The 22086-nt window shown below is 41.2% G+C and overlaps 1 protein-coding gene across 2 annotated transcripts in view; it reads right to left on the bottom strand.

The window, feature by feature from the left end:
- The window catches only part of SZT2 (SZT2 subunit of KICSTOR complex), a 3556133-nt gene that overhangs the window by 1676130 nt on the left and 1857917 nt on the right, over window positions 1-22086 (bottom strand). For both annotated transcript variants that reach the window (XM_044085412.1, XM_044085413.1), the window contains exon 43: window positions 19277-19435. In XM_044085412.1, coding sequence (XP_043941347.1) covers window positions 19277-19435 — 159 coding nt within the window. The remainder of the gene's footprint in view (window positions 1-19276; window positions 19436-22086) is intronic.

Below are 22086 nucleotides of genomic sequence, written 5' to 3'. Positions count from 1 at the left end.
CACCTGGCTCTGATCGGATATTGGGCTCTTACTGCCCTATAGTGCCTTTTACCACCTCCATAGGTATCACAAGGGGATGTTCAAGAGTAATGCTTACTCAACGCCAGAAAGTCTACCTACTGAAACTCTCCTTAGCATGGAGAACATCGATATCTGTGCAGTAACAGAAACCTGGTTCAGGGCTCCCGAAAGCACCCCAGCACTACCAGGTTATACCTCATACCATGCTTTTCGGCCCCAAAACTTGGACCGAACCACAAAAGGAGGGGGAGTATCGATATTCATCAAAGATACCCACACCTCCAGGTTGGTGGCAAAGCAGGAAGCATCAGAGACTATCCATGTGCAACTGACAGTGGGTAAAACTGCCTTCCAGTTTATAGCCTGCTACAGACCATCCTCCCAAACCCAGGAACCCCACTCGGCCTTCCTGAGAACACTGGAAAATATGAAGGTCTCTTCAAACACCATTATATTGGGCGACTTCAACTACCCAAACATAGACTGGGAGCATTACTCTAGCTCCAACACCCTAGCCCAAAGGTTCCTAGAATTTATAAACTCAAATGCTATGGAACAAATTGTTACCACTCCCACAAGAGGAGAAAACATACTGGACCTGATCATCACCAACATGGGGACTCTATGCTCCAGACCAGAAGTGTATCCCTCACTGGTAAGATCAGACCATAAACTAATCTCACTGGATATTCACATCCCGACCCCACCTCCTGCCCAGAAAACCACAGTGAAAAACTTCTAAAGCAAATTTCACACTCCTCAAAACCGAGGTGGAATCCTTCAAAGCCCCGGCCTGTGGAAAATACGCCCAGACCGCAGAATCCTTTATAAACGCATTCTATGAACACCTTCAGGAATGCATGGATCATGCAATCCCAAATAAAACCAAGACCCAATCCTCCAAAGGCAGACGTCCTGTTTGGTGGACCCCAGCCATAAACAAACTATACAATAGAAGGAGGAAGCTACTAAATGATAGAGCAAAATCCCAAAAAGGGAAGGCATCACTGATCAGTATTAGCAAAAAACTACGGGCACTCATAAAATTGTCTAAGGCCAGCTTCAAGAAAAATTGCACAGGACACTAAGGATAATCACAAGGCTTTCTTTAGTTATGTTAGGAACCTGGGTGGTAATTCCCAGATATGCTCAGAATTAGTCCAAAATGACAAAAATACACTGAACCCACAGACATTGCCAACATCCTAGCTGACAGGTTCAGCGCAAACTTCTCCCTCCCCACCAAAAGGGCAAATATCTATCCCAGCAGAGTGCTGCCCCTGACATCTCAGATGCTCAGGTAAGAGCCGCCTCTCCAAAGCAAAAACACAGCATCAATGGGACCAGACGGTGTCCCGGCTGCCCTACATGAACTCAAGAAGAGCTAAACCCAAACATAAAACTACTGTTCAATCTCAGCCTTACTACAGGATATGTGCCCAAAGAGTGGCGTACAGTAACAGTGGTCCCTCTCCATAAAGGTGGTGCCTCAACGGATCCTGGAAACTATCGCCCCATAAGCCTGACTAGCTTGGTCTGCAAAGCTATGGAAAGGATCCTCATGGACCTCATAAATAAAGATATTGGGGACCTACAGACACTGGATCCTACCCAGTTCGGCTTTGTTAAGGGCAGATCCTGCCTCTTAAACCTGGTTGATTTCTTTGAAACAGTCACCAAAGCCATTGACGAGGGAAGGTGGTCCACACAGCCTACCTGGACCTCGCAAAAGCCTTCGATACGATACCCCACTGGCATTATAGATAAGCTCACCAGCTTAAATATAAACCCCTATGTCACTAGATGGATTGCAAACTGGCTCAAGGACAGAACCCACATGGTTAGAATTGCTGGAGCCATGTCAGACTCCAAACCAGTTACAAGTGGTGTCCCACAAGGCTCAGTCCTGGGACCTCTTGTTCGGTATATATTTCAGAGGTACAGGCCAACACGGAAGGACTGTGGCTGACCAAGTTCGCAGATGACTGCAAACTGGGCGCCATAATCGACTCTCCAGCCGACACAAGCATCCTCCAAAAGGGCCTCATAGAAACAGACAACTGGTGCCAGAGCCATGGCCTCAAGCTAAATGCCAAAAGTATATAGTCATCCCTTTGGCAAAAACAGTGCCCACAAATTACCACATAGGTGGTAATCCATTAAGTACAGAAGAAGTAATTAGGGACCTGGGGACCCAAGTTGATAGCAATCTCTCATTTGACAACCACATAGCCAAAGTGGTTAGAAAAACATTTTATATAGCCCACCTAATCATGAAGGGATTCACATCTAGATCAGAGGAGGTCATCGTGCCTCTTTACTCATCCCTCATCAGGCCCATAATTGAGTACAATGTCCCTTTTGGGATGTACCTTACCAGACACCTGCAGCAACTGGAAAGACCCCAAAAGTACCTCACCAAGATGATCAAAGGGCTCAAACAGATGCCATATGCTGCCCGGTTAAAGAAACTCCAGCTCTACTCAGTGGCATACCGCCTGTTCAGAGGCGATCTGTGCCTGACGTATAAAGCCATGTCCAACCCGGAATTAATGGACATGCTGCCCCTCAGAAAATCCAAATCCCATCGAGCTACGAGCTCGAGAGACTTGAACCTCAGCACTGAAATAAATAGGACATGCTGAAGGGACAGATTCATAACCCAGAGGCTCCCTTCACTCTGGAATAAAATACCAGTCCAGGTTAGGCAGAGTCCCTCATTGACTCTCTTCAAGAGGAATCTTGATGAGTGGATGGGAGATCGTAGGTTTACCCCGGGTATCACTTCTGTGTCACTGTTAGACAGAGGCACAGTATACTAACCTCGAAAAAGGGCATAGCAAAATAAATTTAAAATGGGTGGTGAAAGCCAAACACACTCTGGCTAGGCTTATAAATGCCCTAGGGCAGATAGCCAAGTATGATCCTATGAACCTATGAATAAATAAATAACAATACAAGTACCACAACTACTATAGGTATGGGTGTGACTTGTTAATTTTATCTGTATATTGCTATGGTGTTTTTTATGGTTTTTTACTCTTTGACGGCTGTATAGCCGAGGCGCTAAGCTAATAAATTCTGTGGTGTATTTTGGCTTACTTGTTGCTTGTGGTGTTTTTCTCTATAACCTGGTCTATGACCTGCAAAAGATAATGAAAACGACAAAAGAACCCTCATTGTCAGCACAAGACCAGAAGAGTGACCCTTCCAACATCACCAAACAGCACTCCTTTAGTGGGAAAAATTGCCTCCTGTAATCTTTGCAGTATGTCTGCCTTGGATCAGAGTTTAGCTAATACAAAATCTGACTCCACCATGCTGGAGTTATTTTACTTTAACATTTGTTTACTGGGAAAGTCCGACTGGGTCAAGAGCCCATTTTCAGCAGATGTCCGGGGAGAAACGCTCCAGATGCATGTCTTTGGAATGTGGGAGGAAAATGGAGCACCCGGAAGAAACCCACGTGAATGCAGGAATGATATGCAGACTCCGCACAGAAGGCACCTCAGCTGAGAAATGAACTGTACAACCTCTTGCTGTGATGTGACAATGCTAATTACTGTGCACCACTGCACCACCCGAAAGATTAACTCAACTTTGGCCATGTACATCGATAAACTGGTGTACAGATTAGGTGAAGTGGAAAGTATTTTCATCACAGTAAACAAACCAAGAAAAACTTTTGCAGTGTGGAGGGTGTGATGTTCACTTCCTGAATTATGTTACGCACCTAGTTCACTTAATAAAAGCTGAACTGTAAAAGACATGCTACAAAATAAACAAATATAAAATAGTAGGCAGTCCACAGTTGAATTAAAAATGGAATATCCTTTACTGAAACACACAAACAAGTGATCCTAGTTTAGCGTAATGAAAAGGCATCAAAAGTATTCCTTATTTTTATATAAACAGGTTGTTTGGAGCAAGTGAGTGGTTACAGAGGGTTTTTCTGTTAAGAGCAATAAAACCATTACAATCATTCCTTTAGCCAAGTCCCCCTACCACCATAGTGTAATCTGAGACTGTGCTACCTAAAAGCAAACTAAAGAGCTAGAGACAAATTATAATATAAGAGAAGTTTATTAACACTTTATATAGGCTAACCAACTAATCTAAAGCTTTATTAATTAAGAAACTAACTAACAAAATGAATAACTAACAAAAAGAGCTACCACTAGATATCTACCAGAATAAATATTAATACATATAAACTAAACCACTTTTAACAAAGATCACTTTCGTATCAAATAAATATTTCATCAGGTTTGTGTGTCAAAAACAAATCATAATGTGAATAATATGAATAATATAACTAACACGAATGAACACGTGTATATTTAACCTAAGTAGGATGAAAGACATAAAAAATAATTGCCAAGGTGGAAATAAAGTGATAAATGTTAAAAATAAAGCACTAAGGCCATGGGCATCTGTTAAAGTGTGGCATCTAACTAAGAAAACACTCAGACTGCATGGTAGAGCTTGACTACACTATCACTTCTCTCCATCAAATGCTAGCACACTGGAACTAAGAAAGGCAAAGCTTACTGATCAGCAGGATAAAGTGCACTGCAAGAACTTACCCTTCAGTGGCACACATGAATCTGTGGAGGGGAATGACATTTCATAATAAGCAGGTTAGCTGAATGGGGGGGGCTCCCCTCTAAAACTATCGCCCTGGAAAGAGCACATAGAATTTGTCTACCATGAGTCAGCAAAAGCAGGCTCAGAGGCAATTTTTGATTAGAGAGCAAATCCTGAAATGGCTCTGGACCCTGGAAAAAGAATAAAGCTGGGAAGAGTTATAATATACTGTGACTTAGACTTACCAACCAGACAAAGAAGCACGTGATGGTCTTTCGACCAGTCATAAGACTAATGATAGAAAAATGCTGGAAATATTGGATGCAGTGTCCACCAGTCTTCAAAGTCCAAGCCCCTAAAGGGCAGGTCACACTTTCCATTCCAGACAAAGCTCAGCTGAAGCTCCACTCTCAGGGAGGAGACTATAGATCTTGGGAAACGTCTGACACAGATACTGGACCTAGATCCAACGGGACCAACTCAGTAAATGCCATGACCACCAGTCAGGAGCCATTTCCACTTTTTAAGCAGTAGTTTTTGGAGAGAAAAAAGGTATCCTCCTCTTCAGCAAAGCTGGTCTTACAATCTCCACTGCCTACTCTGCAAGAATGCTAGGGGTTTCATTTGGCCAGCTGTTGACTGACGTTTTACTAACACTTTTGGGATCAACAAATCTTGACTGGCAGAGTTAAATACTTTCCTGCAGAACTAGGCAAGAGACTGTCTTTAAAAACTGGGCATCTGTAGTTTTTGTTCTCGATTTTCCCACCTTAGCAGATACAGAAACCTACATAGCCTGACAAGTGGGATGGACATACAAATGTGCAATCTCAGCTAACCTCGATTCTGGCGCCTGATGACTGCATCCAGTTTCTCAGCAGACATGCAAATGTGGGAGAGGTCTGTCCTCATTTTTGTGATTCTTTGTTTTTTTCAATGCCCAATGCAAGACCTTAGGCAAGTGCATAAGTACCTCTCCACCTACAGATCACTTGAAATGTATAGTACTGCTTAATGGGCACTGTCTGCTTTCTATTCTTGAATAAAGTACAGTTTTGTACCTACCATAAATGTAGATGTTCGAGGATCCCATTGCTGCAGTCCTAACTATTGGGTATAGTCCCTGGGTCCAAAAATTCGGGCCAATTTGGAAAACATGAAACGCTTCCAGTTTAAGCCGCTAGACATAAAACCCCAAAACCCCCCCTGGCCTTCCCGGAAAACCCCGGAAAATATAAAAGGTTTTAAAAATTTTATTGGACTTAACTACCCAAAAAGACTGGGGCTTCTCAGCTCCAAACCCTAAAAGTCCCGGGAAATTTTTAAAACAAATGTTAAAAAAAAATTACCAACCCCCAAAGGGGACAACTTTCCATCAACCAAATGGGGAAATCCATCTCCAGGAAAAAGTTTTTCCTTTGGAAGTCGACCAAAACTTTCCTGAATTCCCCAACCCAAACCCCCCCCTTTCCCCGAAAACCACAGTGGAAAAAAATTTTTAAAACAAATTTTTAAAAAAAAATTTCCTTCAAAGCCCCCCCTTAAAATCCCCACCCAGAATTAGGGTTTTTTTGGCCCCCTTGGGTGATGGATTCAACCCTAAAACCCAAACCCCCTCCTTAAAGGCAGATCCCTTTTTGGAACCCCCCCAAAACCTTTAAAAAAGGGAACTATTGTGAACCCAAAAGAAACCTCACTGACAGTATTGGAAAAACAGGGCAATCTAGCTAAGCCGTTCGGGAAAAATTTCACAGGCCCCAAAAAATCAAAGGATCTTTATTTTGGAACCTGGGGTAATTCCCAATTGCCAGAATTAGCCAAAATAAAATCCTAAACCCCCCCGACATTGAAATTAGTACGTTAAGGGCAAATTTCTCTTCAAAGGAAAATTACCCCGGGTCCCCCTAAATTAGATGTTTAGGTAAAACTCTCCAAAGGGAAAACCGCATCCAAAGGGCCAGAAGGTTCCGGCTCATGCTCCAAAGAGCTAACCCAAACATACTTTTAAACCGCCTTACCAGGTATTCCCAAAAAAATCTCGCCAGTGGGCCCCCCAAAAGGGGGCCCAAATCCTGGAAAATATGCAAAAATACAGTTTTCAAATATTAAAGTCACCTACCTCAAAAAAAGTAAAGGGATAAAAATGGATTTCCCAGTGGTTTTGGGCAATCCCCCTTTAAATGGTTGGTTTCAAAAAAAGTCCCAACCATTGGGGAAGGGGGCCACAGGGTAGAAACCCAAAGCGGGAAAAAACTGGCAATTTTAAAAAGCCCCCAAACTTAAAATCCCAAACACTGTGGACAAACTGGGTTAAGGGAAAAAAATGGTAAATTGCTGGGGAAAAATTTAGACTCCAAACCGTTCCCAAAATTCCAAAGCTCACCCCCGGGGTCTTGTTGTAAAACTCAGGGAAAGGCCAACACGGAAGGCCCGTGGTAAAAAAATTGCAATGAAAGCCAACCACCAAATTGGGCACAAGGTTCCCCAAAAAGGGGAAAAAAAACAAACAACTGGTGCAGACCTGGCCTAACTTAATCCCAAATTAAAAACATTCCTTTGGAAAACAAAGTGCCCCCAAAAATTTTCCCCTTTAATTTTGTACGAAAAAATTTGGGAAATGGGGGAAAATTGGTTTAAACCCATTTGAAACCACTAGCCAAAGGGTTAGAATTTAAAATACCCACCTTAAAAGGGAAAATTTAAAAGTCAGGGAGGGCCTGCAATAGCCCCCTTGCCAATTGCCCAAAGAACATCTTTATGACAAAATTCTTTTAGGAGTGCCCCAAATGAAAAATTTTTAGCAAAGCTGGTCTTACAATCTCACTGCCTACTCTGCAAGAATGCTAGTTTCATTTGAGCTGTTGACTGACGTTTACACTTTTGGGATCAACAAATCTTGACTGGAGTTAAATACTTTCCTGCAGAACTAGGCAGAGACTGTCTTTAAAACTGGGCATCTGTAGTTTTGTTCTCGATTTTCCACCTTAGCAGATACAGAAACCTAGCTGACAAGTGGGATGGACATACAAATGTACCAGCTAACCTCGATTCTGGCGCCTGATGACTGCATCCAGTTTCTCCGACATGCAAATGTGGGAGGTCTGTCCTCATTTTGTGATTCTTTGTTTTTCAATGCCCAATGCAAGACCTTAGGCAAGTGCATAAGTACCTCTCCACCTACAGATCACTTGAAATGTATAGTACTGCTTAATGGGCACTGTCTGCTTTCTATTCTTGAATAAAGTACAGTTTTGTACCTACCATAAATGTAGATGTTCGAGGATCCCATTGCTGCAGTCCTAACTATTGGGTATAGTCCATCAGTCGGCCCGAATACCAAAGTATAGGCTGGCGTCGGTCAGGCGCATTAGACTGACGTCAGAGCGTCAGGGCATGACCGACGTCATATCCTCAGTCTTTTCTTGCCCCAGATGACAGAAGACCCTAAAAAGACAAGGCCCAAAATACCTGCACCAAAAATATGTACAATATATACAAGAATATATACAAAAAATATATAAGCATGTAACCTCACCTACACAACCCCTAAACACAGAGGGAAGGAGGGAGTAAATTGGACTGCAGCAATGTGGATCCTCGAACATCTACATTTATGGTAGGTACAAAACTGTACTATGTTCTTCATTCCCCATTGCTGCAGTCCTATTGGGTAGAATCCCAAAGCAGAGGTAAGGGAGGCTGGCAAATCATAAGAAGCAGGAGCTGACAACATGCCTTGCAAAACAGCTGTGGCAAAACCAGCCCTAGACTTAGAGTAGATAGGAAGGTGATAATGCTTAGAAAGTATGCACTGAACTCCAAGTAGCTGCCTCCAAAATATCCTTAGTTGCCAACCCCCTTAGAAATGCTGTTGAAGTGGCAGTAGCCCTAGTGGAATGAGGCCTAATCCCAGCTGGAATCTCCTTGCCATGATGGGAATAACAAAATGCAATGCAAAAGCCAATCCACCTAGAAATAGTTTGTTTTGACACAGGCTTGCCCTGAGAACTCAAAGCAAAAGAAACAAACAACTGCTGAGACTGCCTAAAATCCTTAGTCCTGCTTAAATAATAACGCAATTGCCTGTGTACATCTAAAGTGTGCAAAATCTTTTCCCCTTTATTTTGGGGATCTGCATAAAAAGTAGGCAAATGAATAGTTTGGTTTAAAGCCACACTAGAAACCACCTTAGGCATAAAGGAAGGATTAGTGCGTAATGATACCCTATCCTTATGGAAAATCAAAAGGCTCTACTGCCATAAGGGCCTGCAACTCAGAAACCCTTCTTGCAGAAGTAATGGCCAACAGAAAAGCAGTCTTCCATGATAAAGTATTTCAATTCAGCAGTAGCTGCAGGCTCAAAAGGTTGTAGAGTAAGTTTTTCCAACACAAAATTGAGATCCCAAGCAGGAGTAGGAGCTCTACGTGGGGTCTTATATTCTTTGCCCCTCTAAGAAATTGCTTGAACAAAGGATGACAATGGTGGGTCACAATCATAGTGAGCTGAAATTGCTGCAGCATGAATCTTAATGGAAGAGAAGGACAAACCTTTGTAAACTCAGTAAGATATTGAAGAGCTCAACAAATTCCTGTACTCCAAAATAAAATCTCTTCCAATTACACTTTCCTTGAGGCCTTCTAGCTTCCAAAATCATTCCTTGCTGTTTGCTGACCTTTAGAAGAATACCTGTTGAAGAAAGAGGAAGAGGAGGAAAGGTAAAACCATGGAGGCTTCTTACCAGACTCCTCAGTAATGGGTACCAGTGCTGGCCAATCTGGAGCTATTAAAATCATCCTTTGGCTCTGAGCTTTGGTTTGGAAAGGTGGAAAGGCATCATGAAGAGCATCCACCAGCTGTGATGAAACCTGTGCAATTTTTGGAGAAAGTGAATCCAGTTTCCACTTTCTGGGATCCATGATTTGTCATGAACACATCTGCTAAGGAGTTCTGTGCTCCCGGCAGAAACCTTGCCTGAAGAGTTAATTGCAATCTTAAGCAGTCTCCCATAAAATCATTGCTTGCCTGCATAGAGGATCAGAATGTGTTCCCCCTTGCTTGTTGACGTCCCACATGACAGTTGTGTTGTCTGTTAGAATCAACACCTGCCCTGGAAGAAGTAACTCCTTGAAAGCCATTAATGCAAACTGGTCTGCTAACATCTCCTTCATGTTGATATGTAGATGCTGTAGTCTGGCAGGCCACTTGTCTTGTATCCACTTTCCATTTAGATGAGCTCCCCAAGCAATGTCTGAGGCATCTGTCGTTAAGAATCTGACTCCTCTGGCCGGGTCACAGAGAGTCCCTTGTTTAGGTGACATTCCTGAGCCCACCACAAAAATTCCTTTTGAATGCAAGGTATTATTTGAATGACAGTGTCCAAATCCTGGCAGTGCTGTGTCCATACATTTTTGAGATACCATTGTAGCTTCCTCATATGCAGTTTGGCATTGGGAAGCACCAGAATACAAGATGCCATGAACCCTAATGCTTGAAGGACTGTCCTTGCAGTCAGCCGGACTGATGAGATAGTTGATGGAAGTAAAGTGAAAGATTCTTTTGTTTGTCCGGGGTTAAAAGGCCATCTGGGCTGTATTCAGTCTCACACCCAGAAAGCACATGTCTTGAGAGGGTACTAGACTGGACTTTATTTCGTTCACAGAATACCCTAGGCATCTTAGCACTGCTATGACATATTCCAGATGCTGTAGAAAGTCTTCCTATTCTTGAGCCAGAATCAGGCAGTCGTCCAAGTAAGGATAGATTTGAATTCCTTAGCCTGAAGTAAGCTATCACTGGAGCCAGAACCTTTGTGAATACTCTGGGCAGTAGATAAGCCAAAGGGCAATGCAGAGAACTGATAATGAGAATTTCCAGCTCAGCAGATACTTCCTGCAACTTAGCCTTATAGGCACATGAAGGTAAGCTTCCTTGAGATCTAAAGTTACCATCCAGTGATCTTTGCCCAGCAGAGGTAAAAGCTGTTTGTAACGTCAACATTTTGAACTTGGGAATGTCCAGATAAGTGTTGAGGATAGATAAATCCAAAATTGGTCTCCACGTGTTCCCCTTCTTTGGTACTAGGAACAGGCGAGAATAAAATCCTAGGCCCCTTTCTGGATACAGGGACTGGCTGAATGGCCCCTATTTGGAGTAACTGAGAAATTTGCTTGTGAGCCTCTTTTCTTTGTGAGGAGGAACGTCTGGCATGCCTTTGAAAGGAGGCATTATGGAAATAAAACCTGTAACCGTGAATGATATCCAACACCCATCTGTCTTGGGTAATTAAATCCCAATTTTCTTTGAAAAGAGACAGTCTTCCTCCCAAAGGTGCTGCCAGAAGGAATCTCTGGCAGCTGAAAAGGTAGGTCATTGGGTCTGTTTCTGAAAGGACTGACCCCTGCCCTCACCAGAAGTCTGAGCAGGTGAACTCCCTGTTCTAGGCCTAAAAGAACCTTGAGGCCCCTACCACGTCTAGACCTACCCCTAGACTGGGAATCATAAGCAGGATATGTCCACCCCTTAGCAGGCCAATTTCTACTAAACTTGGAGGCACCTGCAAAAATCTTTAACAGTTTGCATAGACTTAGCCTTGTCCTCCATTTTCTTTAAAACTGCTTCCACAGGGCGAACCAAACAACACATCAGACTGTAAAGGAGCATCCAAAATCCTTGTCTTAACATGCTCAGCTAAATTCTGATCCTTCAACCAGGCATGCCTCACGAAGAACAGAACAGTGGCAGCCACCCTCGAGGAGGCCTGTACAGCATCAAAACCACATTGCAAGAATGCTTACCCACTTGTTCAGACACATGAACTAAACTCTTTACACTCAATACCTTCCGCCAGAGCATCCACCTTAGATTTCAATTGTGAAAGGAGATAATTCTGATATTCTGGGATGTGAAACTGACAATTCAACGCCCTCATGGCTAGAGTGGAAGAAGTATACACTTTCTTTCCCCATCTATCCAAAGCCCGTGCCTCTTTATCAGTGGGAACAGGCTTTTTCACCACAGAAGCCTTTAACACCTTTAGGCCCCTGAAATAGTTTCTGGGTCTGCCCTAGGACTCTTAAAAGATACTTATGAGCTTCAGGCACCCTATAATACCTATCCAGGTTTAACAGGAGCAGGAGGCAAAGAATCAGGGTTCAGGGAAGCCTCTGCAAAAACATCTTCCACCACATTCAACACAGGAGGTATAGCTAAGGGCCTATGCTGGGGTAAAAACAAGAATTCCCTAAGCCTTTTCCTGGAATCAGAGTAATCCTGGCCTTCCCATTTAAAATGCTCCCTCATGGAATGCAGAGTCTCTGAAAAAGAAAAATCCTCAGGAGGAGCTGCAGAAGGAGTGGAATCATCCACATCAGAATCAGAATAAGGAGGATACTCCGGCAAGTCTCCAGAAGACTCAGAAGCCTCTGAACACTGTTCAAAACTATCAAACTCAGGTTCCACCCTAGGCCTCTTATCAGGGGGGGGCATAGAACCTCTAATCATAGTAATCAAATCTTCTGCCATTTTAAGCATATGTTTCTTAGGTACAGAAGAATGCTAGGAGAAGCCCCCACTGAAGCTGAACTGGCCTGCCTCTCAAAGAAGCCTTGGACAGAAGAGGCTCTAACCACCTTGGGAAGAGAGGGAAGAACAGTCACCTGAGAAGCCCCTCAGCCTGGCCTACCTCCTGAGAGGCACATCCTGTAACAGTAAAGTCTTCTGAGACTCCAGAAACTCCTGGCAAAACCTCTGGCTCCACTGAGCCTTCTAAAGAACCGGTCCGGGACTGCGGTTCATCCTAAACCGCTGTTTTGTCCTTGCGCTTGGGCCGAAGCGGGCGTCGGAGCATCCGGCGGCATTTTATAATTACAACGCTTCCCAAACACTAACCTGGCACAGTCTAACCTCCTCTTAATAGTGCGTTTGTTAAATCTAGCACAAGAGCGGCAACCAACAACGTCGTGCTCAGGCCCTAAACAAGGTATACACAAGGTATGGTAATCCCTATGAGGTATCTGTTTCCACAAGAGCTACCACTAGATATCTACCAGAATAAATATTAATACATATAAACTAAACCACTTTTAACAAAGATCACTTTCGTATCAAATAAATATTTCATCAGGTTTGTGTGTCAAAAACAAATCATAATGTGAATAATATGAATAATATAACTAACACGAATGAACACGTGTATATTTAACCTAAGTAGGATGAAAGACATAAAAAATAATTGCCAAGGTAGAAATAAAGTGATAAATGTTAAAAATAAAGCACTAAGGCCATGGGCATCTGTTAAAGTGTGGCATCTAACTAAGAAAACACTCAGACTGCATGGTAGAGCTTGACTACACTATCACTTCTCTCCATCAAATGCTAGCACACTGGAACTAAGAAAGGCAAAGCTTACTGATCAGCAGGATAAAGTGCACTGCAAGAACTTACCCTTCAGTGGCACACATGAATCTGTGGAGGGGAATGACATTTCATAATAAGCAGGTTAGCTGAATGGGGGGGGCTCCCCTCTAAAACTATCGCCCTGGAAAGAGCACATAGAATTTGTCTACCATGAGTCAGCAAAATCAGGCTCAGAGGCAATTTTTGATTAGAGAGCAAATCCTGAAATGGCTCTGGACCCTGGAAAAAGAATAAAGCTGGGAAGAGTTATAATATACTGTGACTTAGACTTGCCAACCAGACAAAGAAGCACGTGATGGTCTTTCGACCAGTCATAAGACTAATGATAGAAAAATGCTGGAAATATTGGATGCAGTGTCCACCAGTCTTCAAAGTCCAAGCCCCTAAAGGGCAGGTCACACTTTCCATTCCAGACAAAGCTCAGCTGAAGCTCCACTCTCAGGGAGGAGACTATAGATCTTGGGAAACGTCTGACACAGATACTGGACCCAGATCCAAGGGGACCAACTCAGTAAATGCCATGACCACCAGTCAGGAGCCATTTCCACTTTTTAAGCAGTAGTTTTTGGAGAGAAAAAAGGTATCCTCCTCTTCAGCAAAGCTGGTCTTACAATCTCCACTGCCTACTCTGCAAGAATGCTAGGGGTTTCATTTGGCCAGCTGTTGACTGACGTTTTACTAACACTTTTGGGATCAACAAATCTTGACTGGCAGAGTTAAATACTTTCCTGCAGAACTAGGCAAGAGACTGTCTTTAAAAACTGGGCATCTGTAGTTTTTGTTCTCGATTTTCCCACCTTAGCAGATACAGAAACCTACATAGCCTGACAAGTGGGATGGACATACAAATGTGCAATCTCAGCTAACCTCGATTCTGGCGCCTGATGACTGCATCCAGTTTCTCAGCAGACATGCAAATGTGGGAGAGGTCTGTCCTCATTTTTGTGATTCTTTGTTTTTTTCAATGCCCAATGCAAGACCTTAGGCAAGTGCATAAGTACCTCTCCACCTACAGATTACTTGAAATGTATAGTACTGCCTAATGGGCACTGTCTGCTTTCAATTCTTGAATAACAGGGCAAGATTCAATCATTACCATGATTTTTGTCCGGATTAGGTGGATGTTTCCTCACTTGCTGGAGTGGTGTTTAGTGTAGGTGTGAATCAGTGTCTCACGTGTTTGGTTCTGCTGGAGGACCCTTGAAACTGCTACTGAAAAAGGATTGCAACTGATAATAAATGGGACTCCTGTGGTACTTGTCTCTCAGAGAGAACTATTATATGATGTACTGTGAAGAATCTGTTTTCAGTAAGCTACACTGCTTACCACTGGAAGACTACTGTTTACAAACACGATATTATGTTTTGAATTTTGCACCTGATGGACTTACAGTGGGGGACTTCAACATAGGGCTTAACAAATCTAAGACTTTCTTGAGAAGGTTTTTAAAAACTCTCAACATATTTTGAGTGTTTCTCTTTAATTAAATAGGTTACTATCCAATGGAGGTGTACTGCCAACTCCTTGGGAAGTTGACATGCTGCTACATCTGATTTCTATGTTTACTTGTGTTCATGGAACTAGTAAGTTGTATGTAGCTGATTGTCACCTTACTTTGTTATTTTTTAAATGCTTTTTATTTATGTCCTGGGAGAGTACAATTAGTGCAGAATGTTGGCAAATAGAATACGCTCAAGAGTGAAGCCTAGGTATGTAGCATTTTACTGGGGGAATAGCTCAACCTTCCAATTCATATTTGCACATCTAGGATCATGTGAGGCATTATATTTCACATTAAGATAAGAATTCTCTCACAGAACAGTGTCACCAATCCCACCAAAAGGGACAAGTTCAAATACTTTAAAAGCTGAATCCAAACATTCTTATGCTACAGGAAACATACCTGTCTCAATATGAGCTTCTGACACTGGAAAGAAGGGGCTACAGGCTGGACTGCATTACCTTCTACCTGGATGGCAGAAGAAGTGGGGTAGTTACATTGTTTAAGAAGTCTCTGACCTTTTCTATAGCAAATATCAGCATTCATAGGTGGGAGTAATATGTTAAATTAAAAGGAAAGTTAGATGGGTTCATACTTCTCTTAACAAATGTTCACCTTCTTCCAGGTACTTTAGTAAGGGATCCTGCACACATGCAGGACTGGGTTCATGTACATGAAAGAGTTATAGTGTGAGCAGGAGGCTGGAACACAGTTTTATTGCCAGATGAAGTCCACTCCATCCACTGAAGAGTTAAAATACCGGCTCTGGAGAAGCACCTGAGTAATGTTACTGTAGCAGTGTGAGTTGCGGACTTATTTAGATCGCTGAAGTGCCAGCTCCCTGAATACAGTTGTTACTGTCCTAGAAACAGGTCACACTCTAGGACAGACAAACTTTTTGTCTCATTACAACATGTTCACAAATTCTAGGACTTACACACACCTGATCTCAATCTCTGATGGCTCACCATTACTTTGCTACCATTATGAGGTTAGGTCTCCCTTAGCTTCAACCTGCAGACTGAACCTTTTCCTTGTAAGAAACTTGTTAACTCCAGGAATTATACACAATCTTATAGCCACACGGCACATACCAGTAACGTCAGATCCCCAACATATAGCCTTTGGTTCCAATTTTAAGAGTAAACTCACTTAACTCTTAAAAAAAAAAAAACTATAGACCCACTTAAGAGAAGAAGCCATGATGAAAGTCAGTAGCATTCACTAGGCCTGGAGGAAGCCCACAAAATAAACCAGATTTTGCTAAAAGAATATTCAGATTAAATGAATTGAAATTTATCTCCTTAAATCTCAGATATCTCTTCATCAGACTCAGACTGAGAGCTCCATTCTAAAAATTTGTACCTTAGCTACTAACTCAGAGATTTCTCCCCCTCATTAGATTTTTCATAAATTCTCCAAGTTTTATGTTCAGCACTACCCAGCAGATGCTCAGGGCCCACAGCTGTTTACAATCATCTCACAATATCTCAATAACCTAGGCCTCCAAAAATTAATATTCAAACAGGTATAAATGTTTTACACTCCCTCTTCCATAAAAAGAAATATCTCAAATCATGGTCAAGATAAAAAAGGGGCAAGCCTCTTGGCCCAGATCGCCTTTCAAATGAAGTTTATTAGATGGTAGGAACCAAGTTTCAGGACTCATTCATGGTGCTTGCAAACAACATTAATAAATATTGTGGGAAGAAATAGCCATGGCTAGGCTTGTATAGGCCCTAGGGCCAATAGCCTAGTACCAACCTATGAACATATTATCCAAATATATGTTAGCCTCCTGGAAAGAAGCAAATGTGGTAGTCATACCTAAGCAGGGGAAAGCCCACTTTAGAGTTGGATCTTACCACCCTATTTTAATCCTGAATCATGATTACATGATCTTTACAACACTGATGGCAAATAGAATGGCATCAATGCTACTCTCCTTAATATCTCTGGATCAGATTGGCTATGTCTGTTTTATAAAAACATTCCTTATACTAGATGACATGGCTTGGGGAGACATTCCTCTTCTAACACTGAGTCTGATACTGTAAAAAGCCTGTGACAAGGTAAGATGGGATTTTCTTTTTGGAATAATGGACAATATGGGTATTCCACCACAGATAATCTCATTATTACAATCACTGTAGTCTAATTCTATCATAAGGCAATTTGTCTTTACAAGCGTCCTAGATAGGGCCGCCCCATCTCGACATTCCTCTTTGGATTTTACTTACAGTGTCTGGCACAAAGGCTAAGGAAAGTACTTTTCTCAGGTTATGTGAAACTAAATCATTATGTATTAGTCTCTTTGTATGTTGATGATCTACTTCTATAGCCCTCTTATAAGAAGAAAAACCTGGATATGGCCTTTGAGAATTAAGGAATTTGGAGCAATCTCAGGGTACAAAATTAATGAGTTAAAAATCCAAATAATTAAAATAATTTACAAACCCCAATGCTGGACAGCTACCACTTCCTTTCAGAGGAATTATGCAATATGTACTTGGGTGCAGATTCTATAGAGGTCTTCCTAACTTGCACTCTAGGTGCTGTGATTCAAAAATCTATGAAACATTTCACCTTGTGTGGGCACTGAGACTAGATTTTCAGCGTATAATCATACCCATTAAATGGCTTATGTTGCCTCTTGTGTTTTATGCAACTCAGTGTGTACCACTCAGACCCCAGGAAAAGTTCTTAAACCAACTCAGGAAAGCTTCCACCTCATTTTTATGGCTGGGACAGTAGCCTAGGTTGGCCTAGGATATGCTATCCTTGTCACTGGAGCAGATAGGTCTTTCCTTACCTGGTTTTGAATGGTATGTAGCCTCTGCCCACCTCAGGATGATGTGGGCTAGCATCTCTCGAGACATTTAATCTTTATGGATATACTTAATAATGGAGGAGATGGGAGGTGGGCTAACCCATCTGCACAGAGACTTAAAAATAATCAGGTTACGGGACAGGAGAAAGAACTCACCAATATTTACTGCCTTAATAAAAATATTTAAGTGGGTGCTTGATTTTACAAAGACTGACTAGAGGGTATATGACTAATAGTACTGAGCATTAGGTAGAACATGTTTAACCAAACCACTAAACTGAAGTTACAATCAGTTCCAAACTTGCAGTACTGGGGTCAGATGTATGAGCTTAAAATCCTGCTGCCCTGGACTAGACTGAAGGAAAGGTTTAATTTGACAGAAGGGGACAAGAGTTGGATACATAATCTTTTGAACATATATACTAAATCAACAGTGGGAACTACAACCAGAGATGATCGACCAAGGTGGATAGAATGGTGGCTCAAGCTGAGAATGGGTAACCGGAGCATGAGAAAACTCATTTCAGAGATGTGCAAGATCCTTCTAGCAATAAGATCCCACTTATCTCATAAATATAAGGGCTTGGAAGCAACATGGGGATTACAATCCTAGCAGATGGATGCCTACCACTGTTACAGATCCCAAAATATGCCATAAAGTCCCACATATGCCTGTACTTATTCAAGCATTTTTGTACTCTCCACAGGATCTGAGTTATGTACCCCAATGTTTTCTTTTATGTTGGTGTTGTACATCAGATGAACTAGGTACATCAATTTATATCTTTTGTGACGGTCATAAAATGGCTTCTTTAAAAAAGGAAAGCATTTTATGACTGGGTCTAGTGAACCTAACTGCTACCCTATTTCTTACAGGGTATGTACTTTCACCTTAGGACCCTTCACACCTTTAGTTAATTATGATAGCAGGGAAGAATGTGATAAACAGATCATGGAAAAGGACAGGGCCATTAATAGTAGCAGACTTTCACTCCTTGCTAAATGATAATCAGAACCTGGAGATTGTCACTGAGAATCCTGGTATTCAGTCAAGGGTGTGGAACAAATGGCAGACGTTTCTTGGAGTGTGACTGGTCTGCTTCAAAAAGCTACAGCAAATACATCCTGTGCCAGGGTACATTTCTGGGTTTTCTATTAAAGTTGGAATATGCATCTTTCTTACTGATTTGTTGTTTGGTGTTTTATTTTGTTTTTCTTTGTTCTTTATAACTGAAAGCTCATTACAAATGCTTACTGTACAGTAAGATGGCTTGGCTGAAAATATATGTACAGGTTTATTTAAAAATACTAAGGGTATAAAAACACTATTAAGATGGCTATACATTTTAGCAGTTCACTCACCATGTTCCAACACACTGGCACCTCTGGTTCCAGTAACTACAGAAACTTTGATTTTGAATCCTTTTAAAATGAAACACTGGATTGTTCCTCATCAGTAAGGTCTATTAATAACTGAACATGAAATTGATAAAAGTCACACGAAACAGCAGTTTCCCCACTGTACTTTACTCACTCACCTACTCTGGTTCCTTTAACTACAAGAACTTTGCTTTTGAATCCTTTTAGAATCAAAATACTTCTCTATTGAATAAAATACTGCATGGTTCCTTACCAGTAACATCTATTAACAAGTGAACATGGAAGTGAACTAGTCATAAAAACAACAGTTTCCCACTACAATTTACCCCCTCACCTGTGATACCCATATGCAGCACTATACTTTATGATCTTTAGGCACACCAATAATTCTCAACATAGGAAATACAGTAGATAAAGAACATTATCAAATGCAAATCAAGCCAAAACTCACATTGTTACAGTTTAAGTCTCAGCAAAATAGGTGAAACTGTGCCAAAAAGCTATGAACTTGCATTAGGAAGCTTCTGTTTACAGACTTACCCCGTGCAACACCCATACTGGGCCCCATCTTGAGGCGAGGATGTATCTGTATTATTGTGCGCCATACTACGTCACAAGCAAAGTGCCCAGGCATAAAGTGCATTGTGGCTGCCAGGTAGTCTCGGGGCTGGTAGCTATCATCTGCAGAAAATGTGTAGTCTTCATTAAAAAAAAAAAAAAAAAAGAATGGTTAGGGTTACAAAACAAGTTAATTTCTCATATGGCTGGAGCACCTTAAAAAGTTGGAGAAGCACAGAATTTCTTGTCAACATTTTCACTACACACAGTTAAAACAAAGCTATTTTTTGTCCTACAAATCTTCCTTACTACATTTATGTACAACACGACCTGTGGGTTAGAAATAGAGCATAGAACAACAGAAAAAAGAACATCCCTACAATGCAATGGCCTTGGGGTTCTGTCACTCAAACTTCATCTCCTCAGGAAATGACCAAGCAGCAATGGCCTACAGCAGGACCCTTGTAAGTTGGCGGTATGGCATGGGGAAGGAACCAAAAACAAATGAAAAATGAGAAGTCCTAGCAAGCTATCTATGCTTAGGCTATCTATGCTTAGGCCAACATAAGATGTTGACAAGAGCTCAAAGGTGCAAAGATAACCCAAAGTCCCACAGAAGACAGATATAAAACGTAGGTGCATAAAAAAGATAGAGAAATGTATGGGCTTTCCTAATCAAGTGGACTGGAATTCCACAAGAGGGAGATAAGGTGGGGGAAACAAAGGTGACTACTTCACATGCCAGTCACCTGAACATTTAGTCCCAAAATCAATTCAGTTGCATGTGGCAAAACTGACTGCTAAAACTGCACCCAATACAGGAAATGCCGGTAAGGAGACTATTGCAGGGCCAACTGTGAAGTAAAGAACTCAATCAACAAACAAAACTGCTAAGAAAATAAAGCCTGCAAATGACTGTAACTGGAGACAATGTTCAAATTGCACTACTTGTTGAAAAAGACTGATGGGGCTGATGCATAACAATCTGCATCACAGCCACTACAGAAGCATGTTGCAGAAATTACCACAAAAGCTAGTACAACAATACTAAGTAACTTTGTTTTTATACTTCTATCAGCAATAAGTAAGGCAATGCACCAGCTATATTACAGACAGTCACTGCTCAGAAATCAGTCAATTTCCTCTCTTAGAGGACAATAACCCTTGTGTTTAAAACTGATGCTGGTTTAAGAGTTAAAAATGACTATGACTATTAAGACAGCAAAGGATTAAAAGACACTGAAAAGTGTTCATTCTCTTACATCATGCATCAATAACACTGGCTAGAGAAATGAAGAGTGCATATGGTTTGGAAATTGGAAACTTGGAGTGAATATAATTTACAGGACAAGAGAACAGGTATATAATCATAAAGGAAAGGTTGAGCATAAGATGGCTTTTTGGTGGAGGATTTTTGGTCAACTCAGAAAACTTTCAGAGGGATCAAAGTTCATTTCTGGCATTTCTACATCCTTACTCGGTGCTTTCACCCCACTAAATTACAAAGACTTAATCAAAATAAAAGCAGAATGCTCATTTAACAACTTAAATAACCTTGGCATGATAATCCCAAGACATTATGAATCAATCAAATGCATGGCCAAGAATATTTGTTTAAAAAACAATGAACGGTGGAGTATTAATTTTAATTAACAGCTCTCAGTCTCAGTAGTGATTTGATGCTATGATCATTTAAACCTGGTTAATTTCAGGTTTAATTGCCATTCCATCTCTTTCTTGTCCAACAGTGCTTTAAAATCAACACCTCTGTATTCTAAAGTCACATGCTCAAGTACAAATCACTTAAATTTTCCTAAAATTTCTACATCTGTCAAATGCCTTACCAAAGCATTCTTTCTGTGCTTTTTCCAAACCAGAACTTTGCATAACTGTGTTGTGACAGTTTACAAGATGTCTTGCCAACAAAAAATACCTCATAACTGTCATATCACCAAATAAATTACAATTACAATTGTTGAATTATAAGCACTTCTTGCTTTACCTTGAACACGAGCAAGATGTGTCAAAACAATATCTGGGCCTTCGTTAATGTACCTTCATTGCATAGAAAATCTACATTTTGAAGTGCCTTTATTCTTGCTACTAACATAACTAGTTCTTTCTTTTCCTAAACTCATTCTTAGGCTTTGTTTTATCTTGCACATAAAAACTGGACCGATACCCATTACCTGGAAAATGTAACTATTATGCAGGAAAACCTTTTAGTTTGATCTAATAACTTCTCTGATGTTAGGACTATTTGAACCGTAATCCACTCTGATAGTCACCTTTTTCAGATATTGGATCAACTGTGTTTATGATGCTACCATTTAAAATCGAGAAAAACTGTCTGTTTCTCAAACTCACATATATCTGAATGTAAGAAATATTCACTTCAAGACAAAATCCGCAAAGTCCCTCAAAGTTTCGGTAAGCAAAGTGTCACACACAGAGCCCAAAAAACAAACACTGTAAGAAACTTTCCACCTCAGTGTAATAACCATACAAAAATACTCCCAGATTTGAAACAAATCTTTGTTTCAAATCTGGGGAGTATTTTATACAGTTATTCAAACTGAAACCACCTGGTTAATTATTCACTGTAACCTCCTTCATTAATTCACTGTTTCTACATGAGAATATTCATGAGAAAATCCAAGTTGCCATATAGCCTGTAACAGCATACTCATCTGAGCGCAAGAGTTTCCTAGGATAAGTAAACTATTCAACAACGTTGTACAGCCCATGTAAGTGCAAATACAGCACCTAAAGATCACAAACTAAGCTCTATT

This window comes from Protopterus annectens, chromosome 10.part0 (assembly GCF_019279795.1).
Source record: "Protopterus annectens isolate FY-2018-M chromosome 10.part0, PAN1.0, whole genome shotgun sequence".
In the NCBI taxonomy this organism is placed as follows: Eukaryota; Metazoa; Chordata; order Ceratodontiformes; family Protopteridae; genus Protopterus; species Protopterus annectens.
Note: the sequence above shows the minus strand (reverse complement) of the source record. Positions and strands in the feature narration are given on the sequence as shown.